We start from the raw sequence: 20225 nt of genomic DNA, 5'->3' as shown, positions 1-20225 counted from the left end.
GGCGGCGGCGGCTCTGGCAGCCGCCGGCTCGGTGGCGGCGGGCCCCGGTGGCCCATCACGTGCTCGGTGTGTTGCATTGTGTTTGCGGCGGAGGGAGGGCTGGCCGTGTCAGTGATCAATGTCATGACTTCCTCCTCGGGCTGGAGCAGTATCAGAGCACAGCTGAAGGAAGCTGATTACTGCTGGTTTCAAATTGGCTGGGAACAATACACACACACACACACACACACACACACACAGCCCGCACCCTGGCTCCCGCGCCGCCGCGCCGCGCCGGGGGGGGAAGATGAGCTCAGGGGACGTCGTTTGCACTGGATGGCTCATTAAATCGCCCCCCGAGAAGAAACTCAAGAGATACGTAAGTGCGGAGACTCTACCGTTATTTTTCTCTCTAAAGGSATTTCTGCATGTGCTCCGTGTCTTACTCTTCCTTTGCAACGTCTCGCGGGTTTCGGCTTCGCCTTGGACCAAAACAAAAAAGATTTACTAGTCCATGCGCTTACTGAGTGTCTGTATTTTCATCAATATTCTTGTGCCCTTCGGAATTAACCTTTGCCAGCTCCTAAGATTATAATTCTTAAATTGTTACGCAACACAGCTTAGGTTAAAAAACACATTTCAGTTTCAGTTAATGTTGCCATAACTAACAGTTTTGTAACAGAATTTCAAGTGTATCTTTTCCAGGGAAGGGCAATAACCTCCTGCAAAAATAGTACTTTGAAATTGGAGGCTAAGCTCTGTTAAGATGCTGTGTAATTCTTATGGCACTTGCTAATGCCAACATCTGTGATAGTTTTATTTGCCAGTTTAATATGCTAGATGCATTTACTAGCAAATAGGCTTACTTTTTACCTCTGTTAAAGAGGTGTTAGAAGGTGCCTTGCTCTGAAGTTCCTGATAATGAAAAGGTAGCGGGGACTGATGAGAACAACCGAACACTGCATGCACGGAGAGCAGCAACCGCAGTGTGTGTAAAGGGGGCCCCTTGTTTCATTCTGTATCTGCCTGCCTGTTTTTCTACAAAAAAAGGGTGTGTGTTACAAACATAGGAAACTGTATCACTGCAGGGCTGCAAGGAAGGCATTCCGGGTAGAAATAAATGACCCTTAAAAAAATCACTTGGGACAGCATTACCAACGCCAGCCCATCGTGGGCCATTTTGCATATTCATTTGGGTTGATTCTTACTCGGGCAGGCTGGTATTGTTCACACTTTTGGAGCTGGTAATGTTCATGTAAGTAGTGCACTTCCAAMCTAACTCACCCAGAGCACTGCACTGTGCTCAAAGGATGCCACCATGTGTGTCTATTACACACACACACCATGYACATAGCTTACATCATTTGTCATATTCACTTCTGTTTATCAGCATTTTTTGAACTGCTGATGTTAGCTTTTTCTGGTAATATGAGGAATAACTGTCTTGTGAAGAATATAGTAGATATCATTTAGTAGTGTATTTCTATTTGTATTAAAAATTAGGAAAAATTAGGATGTTCAAATTTACTTTTAACTTACTCTCATCCAGAGTTTCTTCTTTTAGATTACTCTATTGCGTTGAAATGGCTGAGTATTTGCTTTCTTTGGTTAACGTTTTGTAATTTTAAAATAACCATTATGATGTGTCTCAAGGGAACTGCATATAAATATGGATATCTGWTTTTTGTTATATTTCATAACTGGCGTACCAGTAGCACTGTATAGAGGCACTAGACAATGTAAGAACCACTGATTCACCCAGCTGGTATCATTAGTAACTCTGTCAGTGAAGCTATTTTTGATGACTCAATATTCATAAAAGAGCAAAGTAGAGAAAACAGAATGTGATAAAGCTGGGATTTGAAAGCCCCCATTATACAGTCAAGATAATAGTCACAACAGGGGCTCTGATCAGCTCACAAGACTAGTTRCAGTCTTCTGTGCACAGATCTTGCAGATCTTTCAGTAAAAAAACTAGTGAAATTTGCTCTTCGCTATTCTTCAGACATCAGCCACTAGATTAGTCGGATTTCTGCAGATTAGTGTTCATTTTCTGGTTAGTAGAATAAACTACTCTTTTGTCTATAATAAAGCAGGAAAAAAAATCTGCTCTAAGTACAGCAAAGCTAATATCCTTTCTCATATGACTGAGTGCACAGGAGATGCTGAAAACCAAATGGAAATTGTCCTTCACCTCCTGTAAGCTCTTTTTCTCATTTGTACATAGTTTCACTACCATAGTAGCTTGTGCATCTTGTCACTAGAGTGGTAGATAGCTCAAGCTGAGCCACAGCAACTGCTTAAAAACAACATAGGCTTTAAAACAATAGCTGTTTAAACTGACTTCAGTTGGTGTCAAGTGTCAACCACTTACAACAGAATGGTGTTGGCTCCAGTTTTGAACAGATAACATGTAAATCTCAAAGATTTAAACTACCCTTTGTGTTCAGTTGGCAAAACCTATAGTCTGAACTAAAGCTTTTAGCGAGCTTAAAGTGTGGGTTTGATCCACCTCCAAAATGTGGGGTTTGGACCCCTCTTACCCTGGAGTACCTCAGTTGYCTTCACTGGGTTGACTCCCAGTGACATTTTACTGAGTTTAGCACGAGGCTTCTGTAAGGTCAGGTCTGGGGATCTCTATACAAAGATAAAGTCTTAATCTCGAATCTATTTGCAACCACTAAGAAAGTCCAATTTATTTCACTGGCACCTGTAGTTAAGAGACTAGACAAAATAATGAATTCAGGTTGTGATACTGTGAATTGTGAATAGTCCCACAAAAGCCACTGAGAATATTTACATAGAATAAAATTAAACAAAAATTTATTTGCAAAATGAATCCTAAAGACCAAAGTATACCCTCATTTATGCTTGTCCTCTCATGAAATCAATTAGGTCTTCTACACAAAAACAAAGTCAGAGTTTGTATCTAAGTAAACAGAACATTATTTTCAAAACTTTGAAAAACGAAAAACAGGTGTTAGAGTCTAAATTTTTCCTGTAATGTCTTACAAAGCTGATGCTCTTAGTATTACTATTCTTAGAAGTGTCTTATCATTCCCTAACAAAGGGTGCTCTCTTACATGTGCAGGAAACGAACATGAGATTAATTACCCTAGTGTAACTTTCTGTAAAAACAGAGTGCTTAATGCTAAATGCAGAGAATTCATTAGAAAGCACAGGGAGCTTAACTTTAGCAGGGAAATTTTCTAACAGTGTTTTAATATCATGTACAATTCTTTTGCTTCTGCCTGATACTTAAAACATTAATCTAGCATGTGAGCCTATCTAAAGAGTCAATTGTGCAAGGAGTTCCCCAGGAGAGTAGTTGGTGTTTGCTGCAGCTCTTTGTCCCGTAAGGCTGCCTGGCAAGCTGCGCTGCTCTCATTTCCCCACTTAGTTCCTTCACAGCTTTTCTCCCTGTTTTGCTCTGCATGGGGCTGAGAGGTAGAGGGGAATTTTCAAAGGTCTGGTTTGGGGAGATGGATATGGGGGTGGAGGGGGGAGAGAGGAAGAAGCTGCTGGTGAAAACTAGGAAGTAGYGGTGGTGTAGGTGAAGTCCATTGTATTCTAGACTGAAAATGCTATGTTTTGGGCACGTCTTGGCACTCAGCCCCACCAGGGGTAAAACCTGGCCCTGCTGGAGTCCATGAGATTTTTATTACTGGTGTTAGTGGATTGTGAGTACCAGTCTCTGCAGGAAATCAGATTGCATGGGAGAATCTGCTCCCATTAAATATGTTTCTGGGTTTGATGAGTTTCTCCATGCCTTGTATTAACACTGAGTAAATCCTATCAGGGATTTAAATTATGCGTTCAGAGCCTGTTTATGTTTGTGAAAAACAGAAAATTGGAAGAATCAAGATGTTCACCTATACCAATTCTGTAATGCCTGCCTTGAACAGTAGGCTTTTTGGTACTTTTCATTTTACAAATACATCACTTACTGATAACATTTGTTCTCTATTGAGGGAAGAGAATAGTTTCTTGGCTTACAGAATGAAGTGTTCAGTGCAAAATGTCACTAATTGGGAAAAAAAGAAATGGAAGCAGGTGCAGAGCTTGTGTAATGAAATAGAAGACTAACACCACTAAGTACAGACTGTTCATGTGTTAATAAGGAGATGGGGATGGGATTTTTAACAGGTATCTAATTTGAACCTGTCCTAGAATTGCTGTCTTGTAGTTTGTCACACCTGAGAAGAGCAGTAATGGTAGTTAATCAGCTCGCCTGCAGGCTCTGGTAGGTGGCACTCCAGTATTTACTTATGGCTGGTGTTAAGCTATATGCATAGCAATAGTAAAGGGCTACATACAGGCACTTGCTCACTGCAAGTAAGTGCAGCTCCGTGTAAGTCAGTGCTGCACAGCTGTACCCCAGCTGAAGATCTACTTTTCATTTTCAGTACTATACAAATTGATGAGGGAAAACCACTTGCTCAAAAAAGGCAAGTTTCTTACTTTACTTGAATGACTAGATTCTTCAAATATTACTGAAAATCAAAATTTCTTGTCAGCATCTTTCAAGCAAGAGTCCAAAATGGACCCCATATTAGCAAATTTAGCCCTGCATTTCTTACCACCCTTTTTGTTGGGATTTCTGGGCTGGAAAGACCCAAACAGCAGATTCTGTCAACATTGGATTGTTTAATAGGCCAGACTGAGTCTAATAATTTGCAACCATTCAGATTTTTAAGTTGAGTATAGGATCCATGCAGGAACATGCAGTGTGTCTTTCAGCTGGGTTCAGCAATTCAATGCAAATTAAAAAGACTAGAGACTGCCATACACCTGTGCATGGAGTCATTGCTTCCATAGCAATTGTGGTGAAACAAGGGTCATATCTGCACCAAGCCATGGTGCTTCATGGTTGCCCAGTGTGTTAACATAAACTGAAATCAATGGTGCTGTAAATTAATATACTAGACTGCAAAAAGCTAAGAAAACATAGTGTCCATCTCTGCTATCTCTACTTTAGGAGCAACAAGCTCCATCAGAAGGGCRCAACAACCTGCTGAAGACAGCAATCTCTAACTGCTTCAACTGATTTGCCAAACTCAGCTGGGGGCACCCTGAATGCCAGGCTTTTACAAGATAAGAGAATCTAAACAACTTCTCCATTTTTAGCTGAAGTTCTGGTATTTATCAGGAGAACAAACAGGAAGTTACTGGCCACTAAGAAGAAAAAGTAAAGTAGAATTATGGAAGAGCTTGCTCAAGTAATAGGAACAAGAGTGCCACAGCAGCTCTAAGGGTGGATGAGATGCAGAACGGCTGCTCTGATCTCTTCGTGTTGGGCAGGTGTCAGCAGAGGACACCGCTACCTTGGCCTAAAAGAAATCCCCAAGTGCTGTGTCAAGTTAAGCACTTCTGCTAGTTTAGGATTTGGGGGGAATTTTACAGAAATAACTACCTAAGAGAACGCTGAATTTAATTTTTGTCCATAAGCCTGTTTATTTCCAGAAGTTCCTATAAAACTTGACTTCTCGTGCTCTGTCCCCTCTGCATAGAAAGTCCACTTTTAATACCCCAGTGGAGTTAACATCCTCAACTTACATTGAAGTATCTGAATTTATTTAACCAATTTATGTGAGTTTTGTAACTCTAGTTTATAGGCTAGATGAGAACAAGAATCCTGTGTGGTGGAGAAGAGCCTTTTAGCTGGCTATAGTTGGGTGCTTTGTACCTAAGTTCTTCTTGCTCTTACTTCATTTTAAAACCCAACATATATTCTATGGAGTTTGTATTTTGAGAAAAAACTTCAATTACTCTTCAGAAAATAATGTACCAGGTAAAGACGTCTGTAATARAAACTTCTGTGGAGCAGAGTACACATTCCCTTCTGCTGGAAATCCTGAACAAATTGATCTCACTGGTAAAATAACAGCAGAGAATTTATTTTAGGAGGAGTTTCCATCATTACAGTTAAACATTTGTAATTAGCTGAGTGTAAAGCAGACCATTTTCCTCCATTTTAAGCACATTTTGGTAGTTTAAATGCAATGTTTCCTCTAATGACATAGTCTGACTTCTTAGAAGAAAAATAATTTCTAAAAACGATGTTCTTCTTGGCAACCTGAATATCAGAATACTAAGCAAAATAATTTCCCTTGGACTGTTTATTTGGGTGGAGCCATAATAGCACTGAAGCCCCAATTTAATCTTTGACTACATGTTTTCAGTGCACAGGAATGTCTAGCTATTGGTTTCTATTCAAAACAGAAACCCAAGAGTTATCAGGTCTTTGCATTCAATAATAGAGACTTAAAAAAACATTCCAGTTTGAGGTAGAGAAGGAAGTGTTAATTTGAATGATAGTTAAACTAGTGAGGCAATCAAACATATGTTAGAGGAAAAAGCATTAAAAGTAGTACTTTGCTGAACTCTTTGTTGTTGCACATGAAAATTGTATTGTGAATAAACACATTACTTCTACCAATAATGCATTAAAATGCTCTTAACAGCAGTGTTTATTTTAGTCACCTCCGAGCTACTCTGTCACTTTGACAGTGTATTATACCAAATTGGTATCTTTTTAGGGAAGGGGACAAATTTGTTCCTACTTTGTTACTCAGAGGAGATACAATCATTTTATTTGCTTGCTTATCTCTTCCATTTGAGTTGGAAATGAATTAATAATGCAAAAAGACAGGGAAATAATGCTATGTTTGAAATGATATTTGCATGTCAAAATAGTACATTCAGCCAGATAAAATAGAATTTTCTCTATTTCATTTATTTGTTGAATAAAATGCAAGACTTCAGCTTTCTATTATTTTCTGTTTTACAATATCCTTGACTTATTTTGGTCTGTGTTGCATCAGGGAAAAAAGCTAAATATATAGCCATGCAAAGTTCAGTTTTATAAACTGCTGTGTAATTATGTTCTTGATATTTGTTAAATTTAAAACAAAATTGGTGTCTAGCCATCATGACAGAAAAGGAGTCTCTTCCCCTTCTGGGATTAACTCATTAATAGCTTTCTGCATTGTTAGAATGAGACAACTGTTCTTCAAGGTTTCATTTTCCCCTTCCTCAGAAATAACTAATGCCAGAAATCCCACCTGACCCCAACAGCCAAAACTACTCTGTAGCTTTCCCCAAAACTCTTGAACGGTGCATTCCCCTTAGCCAATATTCTTTGCTGTAGGGCATTTTATGGAAAGCCATTAAAATGTCATTACTGCTGTGAATTTTATGATTGTTTAAATGGAAGTGTTAATTTAAATGGAACTTAGACTGACATCTGAAACTTTTTGACTCATTTCTGACAATGAATTTTATAAGTCAATAGTTTCTGCGAGCTCTGTTAGTGACAAATACTATTCATTCTGTGAATCGCAATCTCCACGCCTCTAAGTTCATATTTGGTCTGAATAATGGTCATAACTGGACCCTTTTTAGATTTGCAACTGTTGTAATCTCTGCAGAGTACATAGTTTATGGACAATCTGTTTCGCATACCAGACTTGCACACTATTTGTAGAAGTTCAAGGATTTTACAGTTGTGAGGCTGTTTTTTCAAGCTGACGTGAGCTGGTCATTCCAAGGAGAAGCTAATAGTTTGGAACAATCGTGAACTATTTTTATACTTACAGACTTTACGAACTGTGCAGCAAAGCCACTAAGCTGACAGAAGTATTGAGCTAATTAATTGTGAATTCACAATTTATAAACTCTGGAAAACCTGAGCACGTACACGTGGTGTGAAAGAGGAGTTCCAAGATCTGTTGCAGATTCCCCAGAAAAGCCACTGGCGTTTTGAGGTGGCCGCACGCTCCTATAATCTCTGTGAGATGAGAAAAAGCCTCTGAAGAGATGCCGGCTAAGTTTACAGTGGCAGTGAAGAAATAGTTTCTCAAATGTCACACAGTATTTCATGAAGCCCTTGCTATTATTCCAGCTATTACGTCTATGTTGTTTACTAATATTTACAGTGGAAGCTTTGCAATCTTAAGAAGTTTTAATTTTAGTAAGTCCAACCTTTTGAACCCATCCTAATAAAATGATTGTTTGAGTTCTCACTGAGGCCCTACATTTAAAAATAAGAAGTACTTAAGTAGCTCAGGGAATTGCTTTTTTGAGATATTTAGGCCTGCTGCTCCCAATGAAATAAGACTCACAAAATGTTTTCACTAGATATTCCTCTCACTCTAGGAGTGTCTTCACAGAGCTTCACTTGGCCAGCTTCCCTATAGATCAGTGGGATTTGGACTGTCAAATGACCACTGAAAATGGAACAGTTTCTCCTACTTCACTTCGGTGCCTTTTAAAAAGTTACTTCTGGATAGATAATTCTGACTTCATATCACCCTTGAGCTATGGATCATAAAATAATAGTAATCTGTTTTTGAAAAGTGAGGAAAAAACACCAAATAAATTCCATTATTTCAGTGTCCTCCCTAAACTCCCACTTTCCTCTCTGCTGAGCCTAAGAAATATTCAGGCTGAAGCGTCATTAAAACAAACGAACAAAAAGGTTAGGGGGTGGTCGGAGTCGCATAACAAGAATAGTCTTCATGACAGTGCCACTACTTTGCACCCCCTGTTCATCTCTCTGGGTTCAGTTTGCATAGAAAGGAAGTCTAATAAAGCCTTATAAAAGGAAAAATAGAAGCATGTATCAATGTGTTAATAGACTGCAATGCTTAAACACTTTGCTTATGAAAGGCATATTCTTTTTTTCTTTTCTTTTTTTCAAATTCACAACTGAAAGTACTGTTGCTATGTTACTGCAATAGTGTGTAGGCTGCTAAATAAATAGAGGGAGTTTAGTCCATGCCAGAAATAGAAAGCCAGGTCAGAGGTGACATTTGGGACATGTTGGGAAAAAAAAAGAATATAAAATTATTTCTTTCCTTCCTATCATTCTCTTCAGTCTCATTAACCCCAGATTACTTAGAAGGAAATTACAGAAGAATTTTGGGGCATGTGAAAGTACTAAAAATTGACRCCTCTGGAGTTTTGCTCAATCTTTTGGTTTTACTTTTTTCAAGATCAAATTTGCAAGGGCAAGTGGTGAAAGCTTGGTACCTCACACACTTCTGAACTGAATAGCTGCTTCAAGGTGTCAGTAAGATAGGGAACTATTGAAACTGCACTCTAAAAAGGTGTGCTCAGAAGGGAAAACCTGACAGAGAGAACAAGCTTTTAGCAAATATACTCTTGGGAAGACAGAAACAGGAAATTTGAATCCATTTTCTGATTTTCCTTTTTGGGATAATTTGGCAGTTTACCAAGGACCAGCTATACAAAAGCGTGCGTAGGCTCTTGTGCAAGACTCCCTAGGTATCACAGAATCATAGAATCTGCCTGGACATCTCTGTAAACCTGGCCCGAGAACGGGGGAAGAGTTCCTCGCTTGTACAGCAGGGTCATTTTTGTCCCTCTTTGTTGGCTGCGTGTGCTCCTCGTGTGCACAGGCCAGCACTRCGACCGCATGGTGTCACTTAGCTCCAACCACAACTGTAATTCAGTCACTGGTGGGACCGGCGAGCCCCATCCTCCCCATCCATGCTAGGAGTTAGCACTGCAGCCTCACTGAGCATGGAGATCAGCTTCATTTCCCAAATGYTGTTGCAGATGCTGAACGCGTGGGCTAGGTTCAGCCAGCCACCAACCCCATGGCCCGTGGCGGGTGCCCCACGGACAAGCCGGGCTGCGCCGAGGCCCCGCTGCTCCTGCCGGGCGCCAGCAGCCCGGCTCTCTGCAGAGAGCAGCTGCGATCTGTCTGGCCTTCCCATGCGTGGGAGGCGGGATGCGGAAATACGGATGCAGCTTGCTGCTCTTCTCTCTTACGCCTGACTTTTATGGAGTTGTCCTGGTCTAGCCAAAGCAGTGCATTCTTGATTTTAATCTTGATTACCTTGAATTATATCTTTTTGAATGCTCGTATTGGTTCAGATCAATTTTACATTGAAAGTTTGCTTCAGTAAATTGACAAGCATAAGGTAAGTTGGTATGCCTGTTTTAAACCAATAGGATATATATATGTATGTACATATATATATATATCACTGATGTGACAAAATATGAGGCATCTAATTTCTTTATGAATTGGAGAAGCCCGCAACCATAACCAAAAGCAGGTTAGTATATGCAACCCCATTAGAGGTTCCTTGTAATATTTTTATATTTCCACAAATCTGTTACTTTCCCTACAAACCAAAAGTGTAACTGTACCCTCTCCCCAGGAGACTAGTAGATCTAAGGATGGAATCTGAGGCATTCCAGAAAATCCCACATTCACCCAAAAATATATAGAGGAAAACTAAATAAGGGGATGCAACATGAGGCAATGACCCTAAGTACAGTTTTTCTTGCTCCTAAATTGCAGAAGGTTTAAAATTCTCTTTTTATTTGTTAAGACTTCTCTGGATGGAGGGCTAAAGTTTGAGAGGCTAGGGATAGCTCATAAAATGATGGATCTGAATAGCTAGTTTCATAAGGAAGTTCACTAATTTTCAGCCACAAGCCAGCCTGAAGTGCCTTAGACCTTGAGACATGTCCACAGAATACGTAGRGTTCTGTGTCAGAAAATGCATGAGTAGTTGAGGATCCATCGGGTTTATTTATTTATTTACATCAGAAGTTTTTGCTGCTGCTGTGATTGGAGATATTTGTTTATTTTTCTTGCACAACTGGTATTCAACCTCAGACCAAAAAAGAGGGTGTTAGAGACTTTCTTGTTCCTTGTAGATTTCGAACTCTGATTTGGGCTCTGTCAAATCCCTTTACCCTTACCAGAGGTTGCATTTATCTCAGACTCTGAAGAGCAATTACTATGATTTATCTGTCTTTGGAGTGAAAAAGATTTTACCAGGCATTTTCTACACAGAATTTTCCAGCCAGGAGAACTGAAACCTACAGCCTCTCCATTCCAGGGCTTTGTTGCTCACCCTCAGCAAATTGCCCAGTTTCAACCACCACCAGTAGCACTGTAAATGGAAAGGAGGATGAATTATACCCGCTGTGGTTCTGTTATGTTATCCTCCTAAAGGACCTATTTGTCTTTCATTGTATTTCCAGATCCTTTGTGCTTGAAATGGTCTTCCAGACTTTATAAATGAACTCTGTTTGCTTACTGGTAAATTGAAACTGTTTATCCATTATAGTATCCCAGGTTGTCCGTAATGAAGTTTGCCTGTCTTTTTATTGGGGCTAACAGCTTGTTTGTTAAGCTAGAATGAAACAATGTTAAGGCAGAAGATGTCTCATGCGGCCAGATTTCAGATATCCAGTTAACTAGGTGAAGATTAAGTCTGTTTACACTGCTACTTTAAATCCCAAAGGACTCGGCTTATCGTGGCACTTACCTTGTCAAGGCTTCAGAGAGGCTTTAGTGAAACTCGTTCGGGAGTGGGTGCTGCCAGTTCAGAAGGCAAAGAATCAGCCAGAGCTTGCTTGAGGCAGTAGCTGTGCGCTGTGTCCTTCCAGAGCACCGTGATGGAGAAAGACAGTCATAGAGAGGTACCCGAGTGATATGTCTCAGAAACATTTCCAGGCAAATGATTTACATGTATTTTAGCAACTTGGGCTATGTGAAGATTTAAACTGTGGAGGAATATATTCTTATATATTCAGAACTTACTGTGCACCCACAGGCAAGTTTCAGTTTGACTAGTTCGTCAGGTTTACTGGGTTTGGAAGTGGAACTGGGATCTCTGAGCATATGATTTTAGTTCAGACGTTGGAGGGTTTTGAAGAAAGCAAGTGTTTTATATGCCATGTATGCTTAAGAGTAAGAAAGAAGGAGTGGAGGAAAGCAAACTTAGATATAAGATCTTGTCATGACACACAGGATCATTTTGTTGTGGGACAATTGATCACTTCTAGTTTGCATTTAGGGTTGCTGCYGTCAAGATGCCTTCTCTGGTTGGCATCATGATCATGCAGAATCACTCCAGATCTAGTTCATGTGTCACTTTAGGGCAGGATCTTTGTGGTTCCTTGCTGGGACTGAWGAGGAAAAGGTATATGACTTCAAAYAGCAACAGCAGCGACTAAGTATGGTGATATGGTGATGTAGCACAATCAAGTCTGTGCTATCAAGCAGGAATATTTCCTTTGCAAAATAAAACATAGTCATAACTGATAGCAAGGACAGGTAAACTTGACATTGCCTTTAATAAGCTGGTGGAATGGGGCAGATGTGCAATCAAACTGAAGCATTAGAGTTTAGATCTGCAGCTTTAGTTTGTATTTAATTTCTATTTATCAGTTTGCAAAAATCTATCTGAAACACCTTTTTGTCCTCCCTGAAAGGATTTCAAGTATGAAGTACTCAGACTTATCAGAAAAAATATCTTGAAATAAAAATGGCACCTTGTGTTCTCTASTAATACAGGAGTTTAAGAAGAAAGCAGAAGCCATAAAAAGTAACATTCTCACATTCTAGCCTATTGTGACCCTATTTATGGGCAACATTTAAATAATCTGAGCTGTTTCCCCCATGCATTCCTTACAACTAACTTATGATTGGTGATAGTTTGTCTTCATTAAACACTGAACTTGAATATGAGAATTGAGCTTTTCTCTGTTCGTAGTGGATATGGACCAAGCACAGAGTAGTGTTCCTCAACGACAAGCAGATGGAGAGAGAAGAGCAGAAAGAGAGGGAATCACATGTCCTGCCACTACCAGAGCTCCTGGTAGCTCCAGTGTGACTGAGAGATGTGATGCATGATACAGGAATTGCAGCATTTGCTCACCTGAAGTTGGAAACTGAGGACAACAAATGTATAACAATATGTTAAAAAGCAGTTTCACTTTATTTTATGTAATATCTTTCATGTGAAACACATCTGCCCAAAGGCATGAGAAACAACTAGAATTATGGTGAAAAATAAAAGCCAAGTTGCAGAGAAATTGATAACCTCTTAAAAGAATTAACGGTTACTGAAAAATCTCACTTTCTTTTTGAGAGATAAAAATCTATACACGGTGCAGCCATTTTTGCTTTGCATGGTCTAAGATTTGCATAACTCTCAGCCGGCAGTGTGCTGAGGACCTAGAAATACATAATACAAAAGCACATTTGAGCTGCTGGCTGGGGAATTCCCATTGCATCTTTGAAATGATAATCTTGTTGAATGGGGCAACATAAGGTGTTCGAGGCATATGTACACAATGTTTGTCCTCTACATAAGGTTATTAATCTAAAGGGTGAGAGACAGTATGAAGGCTGCTAAACACCTACTGTTGTAGCAGTCAGTCCCAGCTGGTGAGAAGGGTGATGTAATGTAATGGATCAAGCAGACAGGAGAAAGTTTTCAAAAGGGAGAATGTAAAATTTGAAAGACTGCATGTAGGAATAAAGAGTCATATTCCTAATTCCAGGATGCGGGCAGCTCAGCAGATGGCCTAGCAGATGAGTTGCTATGTACCAGAATATTGAGTGAGAGCAGGAGCGACTTCATGCAGAAACGTATCCCTGTCCAGCGAATAGTGTGGGGTAAAATCGGATGCCATGCTCCCCACCCCAGCAGGTCCTTCCTTCCCCTACCATGGTGCTTTGTTTACCTGCACACTGTGTTTTCCATGAGAGGATTTCATCTGGTGTTCTACTTTCCAGCAATTTCCTCCACCCATGCTTTGCCTTCCCTCTCCAGAGTGAAAGCCACCCCCAGAAACGTAGGTCCTTGCCTGGTGCGCTAGTACCTGCGTTACCTCTCTAACCACTTGCCCTGCCSTAGGCTGCAGGTCTCAGGCTGAGAGCTGACATGTCTCTCAAGGAAGAAAACCTCTTACTTTGGGGAATTGCCTGACTGAGGTGTTTTAGGTTTATTTCTTACAATTCAAGCTCCTCCAGCAGTGGAATCCAGTAGCCCCAGAGATTTCTCTGGGTCACCTGCATCTTGCCTAGTAACTGTAGTCCTTCCAGATACCGAAGGAAGAAGTTGTCCACTTCAGAATATCTCTTAAAAACAGTTCTTTGCCTAAGARCTGACGTGTTTGCATTTCACATTCATCTTTCCTTGCTTATGGTTTATGTGACTTTTGGGCTCCATTTTCAGATCATTTGTGCAATTATAGCTAGATTCTGGAAAAAGCATCTTTACCACTAGTAGCTTAGAGTAGCCATTGCCATGTCACAGTCACATTGCACTGCCTCTCGATATCAGTGGTGTTAAGAGCTTACATGAAGCTATATTTTTATGATTTTCTAACAAACTTTTGTTAATCTAGATCAAAATATTCACATGAGAAACTCGAATAATCCAAAATTTGTGATGCAACAAAAGCCTGTCTCACTAAGTAATTCACAAGTACTATTGATTAAATGACTAAGTTGTTTCAGGAAGCTCCATTTCCAATGCCATCTACAGGAAAACTGTATACTCAATGCATGAGTATAAATCRCTATGATTTTGCTGATAAGCACCTCACTCAGAAGTTGTTGGGTTGAGATTGGGACCTTTTTCATTTAATTTAAACCACTTCCAAAGCAATGTAAGTTAACCCTGGAAAAATGTTCTTTTCTCCAGCATCAGAGGCTTTCCATGGCATAGTTATGTTGCAAGATACATGGCAGCTCAACTATGCTAGTAAAACTGCAGAGAAGCCCTCCAGTCCAAACAACAGTGATACAGGCAGTGATAATCTCTGCTTTCCCACACACCATCCTATCAGAATGTCCTTTATTATCTTGTAATCTTAAAAGAGTAGTTCAGTTTTTGTGACTCCTTAGCCCTGGGTGTATTTTCTTGGATTTCCACCAAAGAGATTCTTTAATCCCTCCTATTTTTTATCAGGCATTGGAGCCTGCATGAGGACTACCAAAATCCCAGAGCTCATCGCAGGGTCACCCATCATTTCCATTCAGGCTTGGCCAGCCGCGGGGCTGACCCTGAGCTCGTGAGCTTGGGCCAGGTGGTACGTGGATACAGGGTTGGGGCTATTTGATTGTTGAACTGCTAACATGACGCTAGCAAGGAGGATGTTATGTTCTAGAGCTTCCTGGGAAAATGCTTTTCCAGAGAATTGTATGCCAAAATAATGATATTTCGTAATTAAATTCTGCATGTATGGTAGTCTAACAACAAAAAAAATCCAGTTCTATATACGCTGTTTGTAAAATAATACTCTCCAAAGTGTCTTTCAGCTTAAGGCCTGTGAGTCAAAGTGGAAGGTTTTATGTTAGTAAAGGAAAAAATAAACATCGTCATCTGTCTTACTGTAAGAAAGCAGAAGGATTTTTTAAACTATGTTGCTTTGGCTTACATTTATTCCAAATATAGTGAATTTGGGGGACATCATACATGCTCACAGTAAAACAGTTAAATAGGAAATAGTGAAATCCATCATGATTTTTACATAACTTTTTCTTTCATAACATACTTGAGAAACAGAATAGTCAGAATTCAATAATCTGACCATGGTTTTTTTTCCACAGCTTGAAGCATTAGTAGCAGTACGTGGTTAGGTTCACTCAGTAAATAGATGTAGCAAAAAAAAGTCACCTTTGAGGAGGAGAAATGAAATGATAATTTGTTTTATTTGCTTTGGTAAGTTGACTCTTGCTAGGAAGAAACATAACAAGGCAAAAAAAAAAAATTGCTTCTCCTGGTTTGTCTAGGGGCTCTCCTTACATGAGAGTGGAGGGAGCCTAATATGCTTCAGGTAAAGACACTGGAGAGGTCTTCAGGGCAGAAAACAGAAACACGCAAATGCTGAAGAAACAGTAACCTTTTGCAGATAGCTCATGTGAGTGCTCTGAAGAAAGCCGATTGGCATGAAGCCGTGAATCCCTCCAAATCTCAACTTAGCATTTTTAGTCTTTGTGTGAGTTAGAAGCTCTGGTGGCTGCCAGAAAATCCGTCAGGCTTTTTTCCACTCTTTACCTCGGCGTGGCAAGCACGAGGCCTTCACGTTGCTCCTTCTGCCTTTGCAGGAGGCAGCCGACAGCAAGAGCAGTGGATGGTGACTTCTGAGGAGCATTTGGCCATTTTAGAAWCCCATTCTGTTTGTAGCACTGGTATCTGTAACATAACAACTTACTTGAAAAACCGTGGCTGAAAAAGCCAGTTATCACTCCATTAGTGTAGGGTGTTCCCCCTTTTCTTCGCTGTAAAAACACTGAGCCGTGGCCGTGGCCTGTGCCTGTTCCAAGAATGGGCTACAGATGCTCGTAAGGGGTCAGCAGATACTGGAGATAGGGTAGGGAGGCCCAACAGGGAACCGGGGAGATGTCCAATGCCTGTTGATAATCCAATTATTAAAAATAAATGTTGATTTGGTGAACTTCTAGACACAAACTGTTATGTCAGAAGGACACTCTTCTAATGCTCAGTTTCTAAGCGCAGGGATATGAATGTGATAAGACTGGGGGTATTTCTTAGCTGTGTGGAAAGAAGAGATGAGCTATACAGATAGTTATCTAATAAACTGGACCTACAGGAGTCCTTGGCAGCTTTGACCCTGGTTTTTTGAAACTGATGTCTGACTACATTATCTGTTTGGCTCAGTATTATTCCTAGCTCAGCTTTTTGGTGAAAATTCCATTACTTAGTAATTTAGTTCAGTGAGATAAGAAGGATTCCAACTTTGTATGCCTAGTGCATTTTGTATATGTAGTATGACTCTTCCTTACAGGTTTTCTCATACCTACAGCATTTATTACTGTGTTGTAATAGAAAAGCAAAAAGGAAATATTTGTTCTTCCCCCTTAATCTTAAGGAGATACTACAGTCCRTGATCCCAGCACAAAGCATACTGAAATTATACAGAAGTCTGCACTACCTTTGTTTAATTTTGGATCAGGACCAGTTGTGCGTATTTGTGAAATTTAGCAGAAGCTGATTCTGTGCACTTTTTCGGTTCAAATTGATTTGATCTAACACAGAGCTTAARTGAACCATCAAGTGAAATTAATCATAGGTATACTTCATGGCTTTTGATTTAAGCATGGGTTAGAAAATACGTATAGCAACTATCTGAATATTGCTAAAGACATTGATCCTTTAATGCAAAAGAATGAGAGTGCAAATGTCCTGAAGAACAATACAGCAGAGAGTACTGTAGCTCTGGCTTTGCACAAATGTAGTTTTTCACTGAACGCAAGAAATGATGAGGGGAACTGCCATGGTATCATTTAAACACTTCAGTCATCTGCAACTTCAACAGTATGCCATGGGTCTGATTTTGCACCTGTAGTTTTTCACTGAAAAATATGAGTTCACCTTATTTTAGCTATCAAATAGGAATGAACACAGAATCTGCATGGAAAAACAGTCTTGGAGTAAGTCCTAATCCAGCTCCAACTTTCTTTCAAGCTAATTGAATTATTCTGCTTGCCTTTAGTGGGAATTGAAATCGACTGCCAAAGAGAGGAGACTCAAGCTACAGGATTATAGGAGCAAAACTAGCACATGAGGAGATCGACAGAGTTGTCCTACAAAGTATTTGAAATATCAGTAGGATAGTTTTGTACTGGATTTAGTGAAACATGAGTACCCAACTATCCCCAAATTCCTAGCTAGGCTTAAAACTCTGTTATAATTATTCCAAAAAATCATTGTGGACGTGATGTATGCTGTAACTTCATGACAGTGACAGTGCAACGATATTAGTAAGTCCTGTGATTTACTACATTTAGGTAGTAAGAAAGTCATAGAATAAAATATGAACATATATGAAGGGTTTCAAAAATGAATTCAAACAATCAGTAAGAACAGGAGCTCTGTAAGTATCAAATTATTGTTGCAGAAGCATTCCTCTTATCTCTGGGTTGTAATTTCCCAGAAATGAAGAAAAAACAATTCCAAACATCTGTCTCTTTGGTATAAAGTGTATTAAACAACGAAAAAATATTCTTCATAGATAGAAAAAAATTTAGTGATAAATCAAGAAGAAGAAAAATGCAAATGGTTTTATCACCTGATTTTTTAAAATTCTCCATTTTTTTTGAGTTTTAAAATGAATTCCTCTTTATACTGAAAGAAACAAACTGGAAACTTTTTGCCRTAGTAGAATTCAAAGCAGGAGGTAGTTGTAGTGACTGCTGGCAAACCAATAGCAAATACTCTCAAAGGTGAAAACCACAGAGCTGGAAATCATGCCTCTGCTAAGCTAGGTCAGATTCTGTGCTTGATTACACTGCATGAACAAATTATGGGAAGGTACATTTTAAGCTTTTTTTTTCGTAAGTAAGAAAATAGTCCAAATTTTTATTTTCTCACAGCAGAGCAGAAATTGTAAGGAAAATGTGGCAACATGAGTTTGCTGCATTATTGGTTTATATGTTGTCCTTTGGAGTAATAAAAGTAAAAATRTCCCATTTCTTCCAGGCTAAATTATAAGAGTTACTTAAGCATCTCAACCCATTTTGTTTCCTATGTCAACTCTTCGAGTGGTGTTGATCCCACAATAAAACATCTTCGTATCAAAGGCTAAGAATCCACTAATAGGGTGAATGAAAATTGGCAGCCTCCAGCCAATATAGATACCAAATAATGGTGCTAAACTGATTCATCTAAAGCAAAGAAGCACACAGGAATGCCAGCAAAATCAGTAAGCTTTTTTTCTCACATCTCTTGGAGCCTAGTTGAACATATATACCCCAAGAAATAACTTCTTGATAATTTGCAATGATTTCTAATACAAAAATCAAGACAGTGTCACCATACAATTCTTCCTTGGCTTTATAAACCATTCATAAAGAACTATTTCCTACTTGGGAAATCTTTTTTTCTGTCTGCAGAAGGACTAGTTCAAGCATTAAACCCCCTTGCGAGTTCACATATATACTTGTCTTTTATCGTATATCCCTGTCTTTTATTGTATATCCTAGTCTGGCTTTCTAAAAGCCTCTTAAATCTGTCAGCATCATGTCATAGTCTTCTCAATGTTCTGCATCCATGTAACAGCCACTYTTACTGTTTGACTGAAAAACTTTCATTAACTTACTTTTTATTTTAGGATCCACATATTTTTGGCTGATCTATCAATATGTGCTTTTATAACATAAATATTTGTTATAACCAATTAGTATTTTACCTCTCATTTGGTGTCATTCCAATCTAGTTCAGTAACCACATTTGCAAGGTATCACCTGGTCCGTTTCATGACTGCAGCATACATTCTACTTTTTACACAGTATCCTAACTACTTCTCTGAAAAACATGGTAAGAAAGAGTCATAAGCGAAGGAGAAGAGTAGGAGTAATTCCGCATTCACATCTAAATTTGCATSAAGTGTGGGATGCAGTTTAAAATAAGAAAAGATAATAGTTGGGGTTTTGTTGTTTCTTTCCTCCTCTTTGAAAAGTATATTTTGCTAACACTCTTTACCTCTTTAAAAATGTAAGTTCAAGTGATGGCCCTTTGCTACAGAGTTTCATGAGTTGAAAATAATCTTGAAAGTTAGCAGGAGATGTTAACAGCTCTGTATTTATTTTTATTTTATTTTTTCAGATCTTACCTGAAAGGGGCAGCATGCAAATGTTTCTTTGTGGTTTAAACAAATAAGCCATGAGGTCTAAAAAAGGAAAGCAGTGCCTGCTTTCTGTGTACAAGCATTGCTTTCAGATGTGCCTTTTGTATCTGTTAAAGCCTGTGACTGTAACTTCATTTTTGCTCAAAAATATGCCATGTTCTGAGTGATTGGGGAAGGAGGGATCAGAGAAGAGATTTAACTTGTTTTTCTCTTCAAAAGAGAACTCCCACAGTACCAACCCCATGGAAATCAGCAAGGGCTTGGGGAACGGCACAGAAATGAACCTTGTCTTTCCATAGAGAACCTAAAAGATTTGTTATTCAAAACATCGACTAATCCACATCAGAAAGCTGCAAAGGTTTCAAGYGCGGTGCCCATCCCTGAATTCCCTGGCCAACCTCGGCAGTTTTACCGGCATGTGTCCTGTTGTTCCCTACACGCTGTTCTCTGCCCGGTTGCTGGGTGAAACACCCAGACAACAACGGCCACAGACTAACCAGAGTAACTATATACACAGAGACAGAGAAACACATTTTCCACGGATACCAAATATCTTAAAAAAAAAAAAAAATCTTTATTCTCATTCAGATACACCCTTTTGGGGTGCCATGCGCAAGAATTATCTCAGAACCCGTCATAAAATAGAATTTCTCTTCTCTACTCAGCTTGGCTCCAAGACTGCAGACAGCAGACTTTGTATTGGTACATTTTAATGAAAGCCGGAAAAAAAAAGTAACTTCATTATATTTTTCCTTTTCCTCTTTGCTGCATTGATTTATTTTGTCAGCTCTGAGCTTTTGGATTCAATTTAG

General features: G+C 39.4%; 2 protein-coding genes across 7 annotated transcripts in view; one reads left to right on the top strand and one right to left on the bottom strand.

The window, feature by feature from the left end:
* Positions 1-20225, bottom strand: part of LOC146587330 (ras-related protein Rab-39B-like) — a 266005-nt gene that overhangs the window by 130452 nt on the left and 115328 nt on the right. The window lies entirely within an intron of this gene.
* The window catches only part of GAB3 (GRB2 associated binding protein 3), a 64733-nt gene continuing 44614 nt past the window's right edge, over positions 107-20225 (top strand). For 3 of the 6 annotated variants that reach the window (XR_014897654.1, XM_085319624.1, XM_085319623.1), the window contains exon 1: positions 107-358. Coding sequence is in view for 5 of the 6 variants with exons in the window: in XM_085319624.1 (XP_085175750.1) it covers positions 287-358 (72 nt within the window). In the remaining variant the exon portion in view is untranslated. The remainder of the gene's footprint in view (positions 359-20225) is intronic. The other 3 variants (XM_085319625.1, XM_085319628.1, XM_085319627.1) reach the window with 1 other exon arrangement.

Source organism: Rhea americana, unplaced genomic scaffold (assembly GCF_003343005.1).
Source record: "Rhea americana isolate MKP2758 unplaced genomic scaffold, rheAme1 scaffold_6, whole genome shotgun sequence".
In the NCBI taxonomy this organism is placed as follows: Eukaryota; Metazoa; Chordata; class Aves; order Rheiformes; family Rheidae; genus Rhea; species Rhea americana.
The sequence above is the reverse complement of the archived record's forward strand: the minus strand, read 5'-3'. Positions and strand labels throughout refer to the sequence as shown.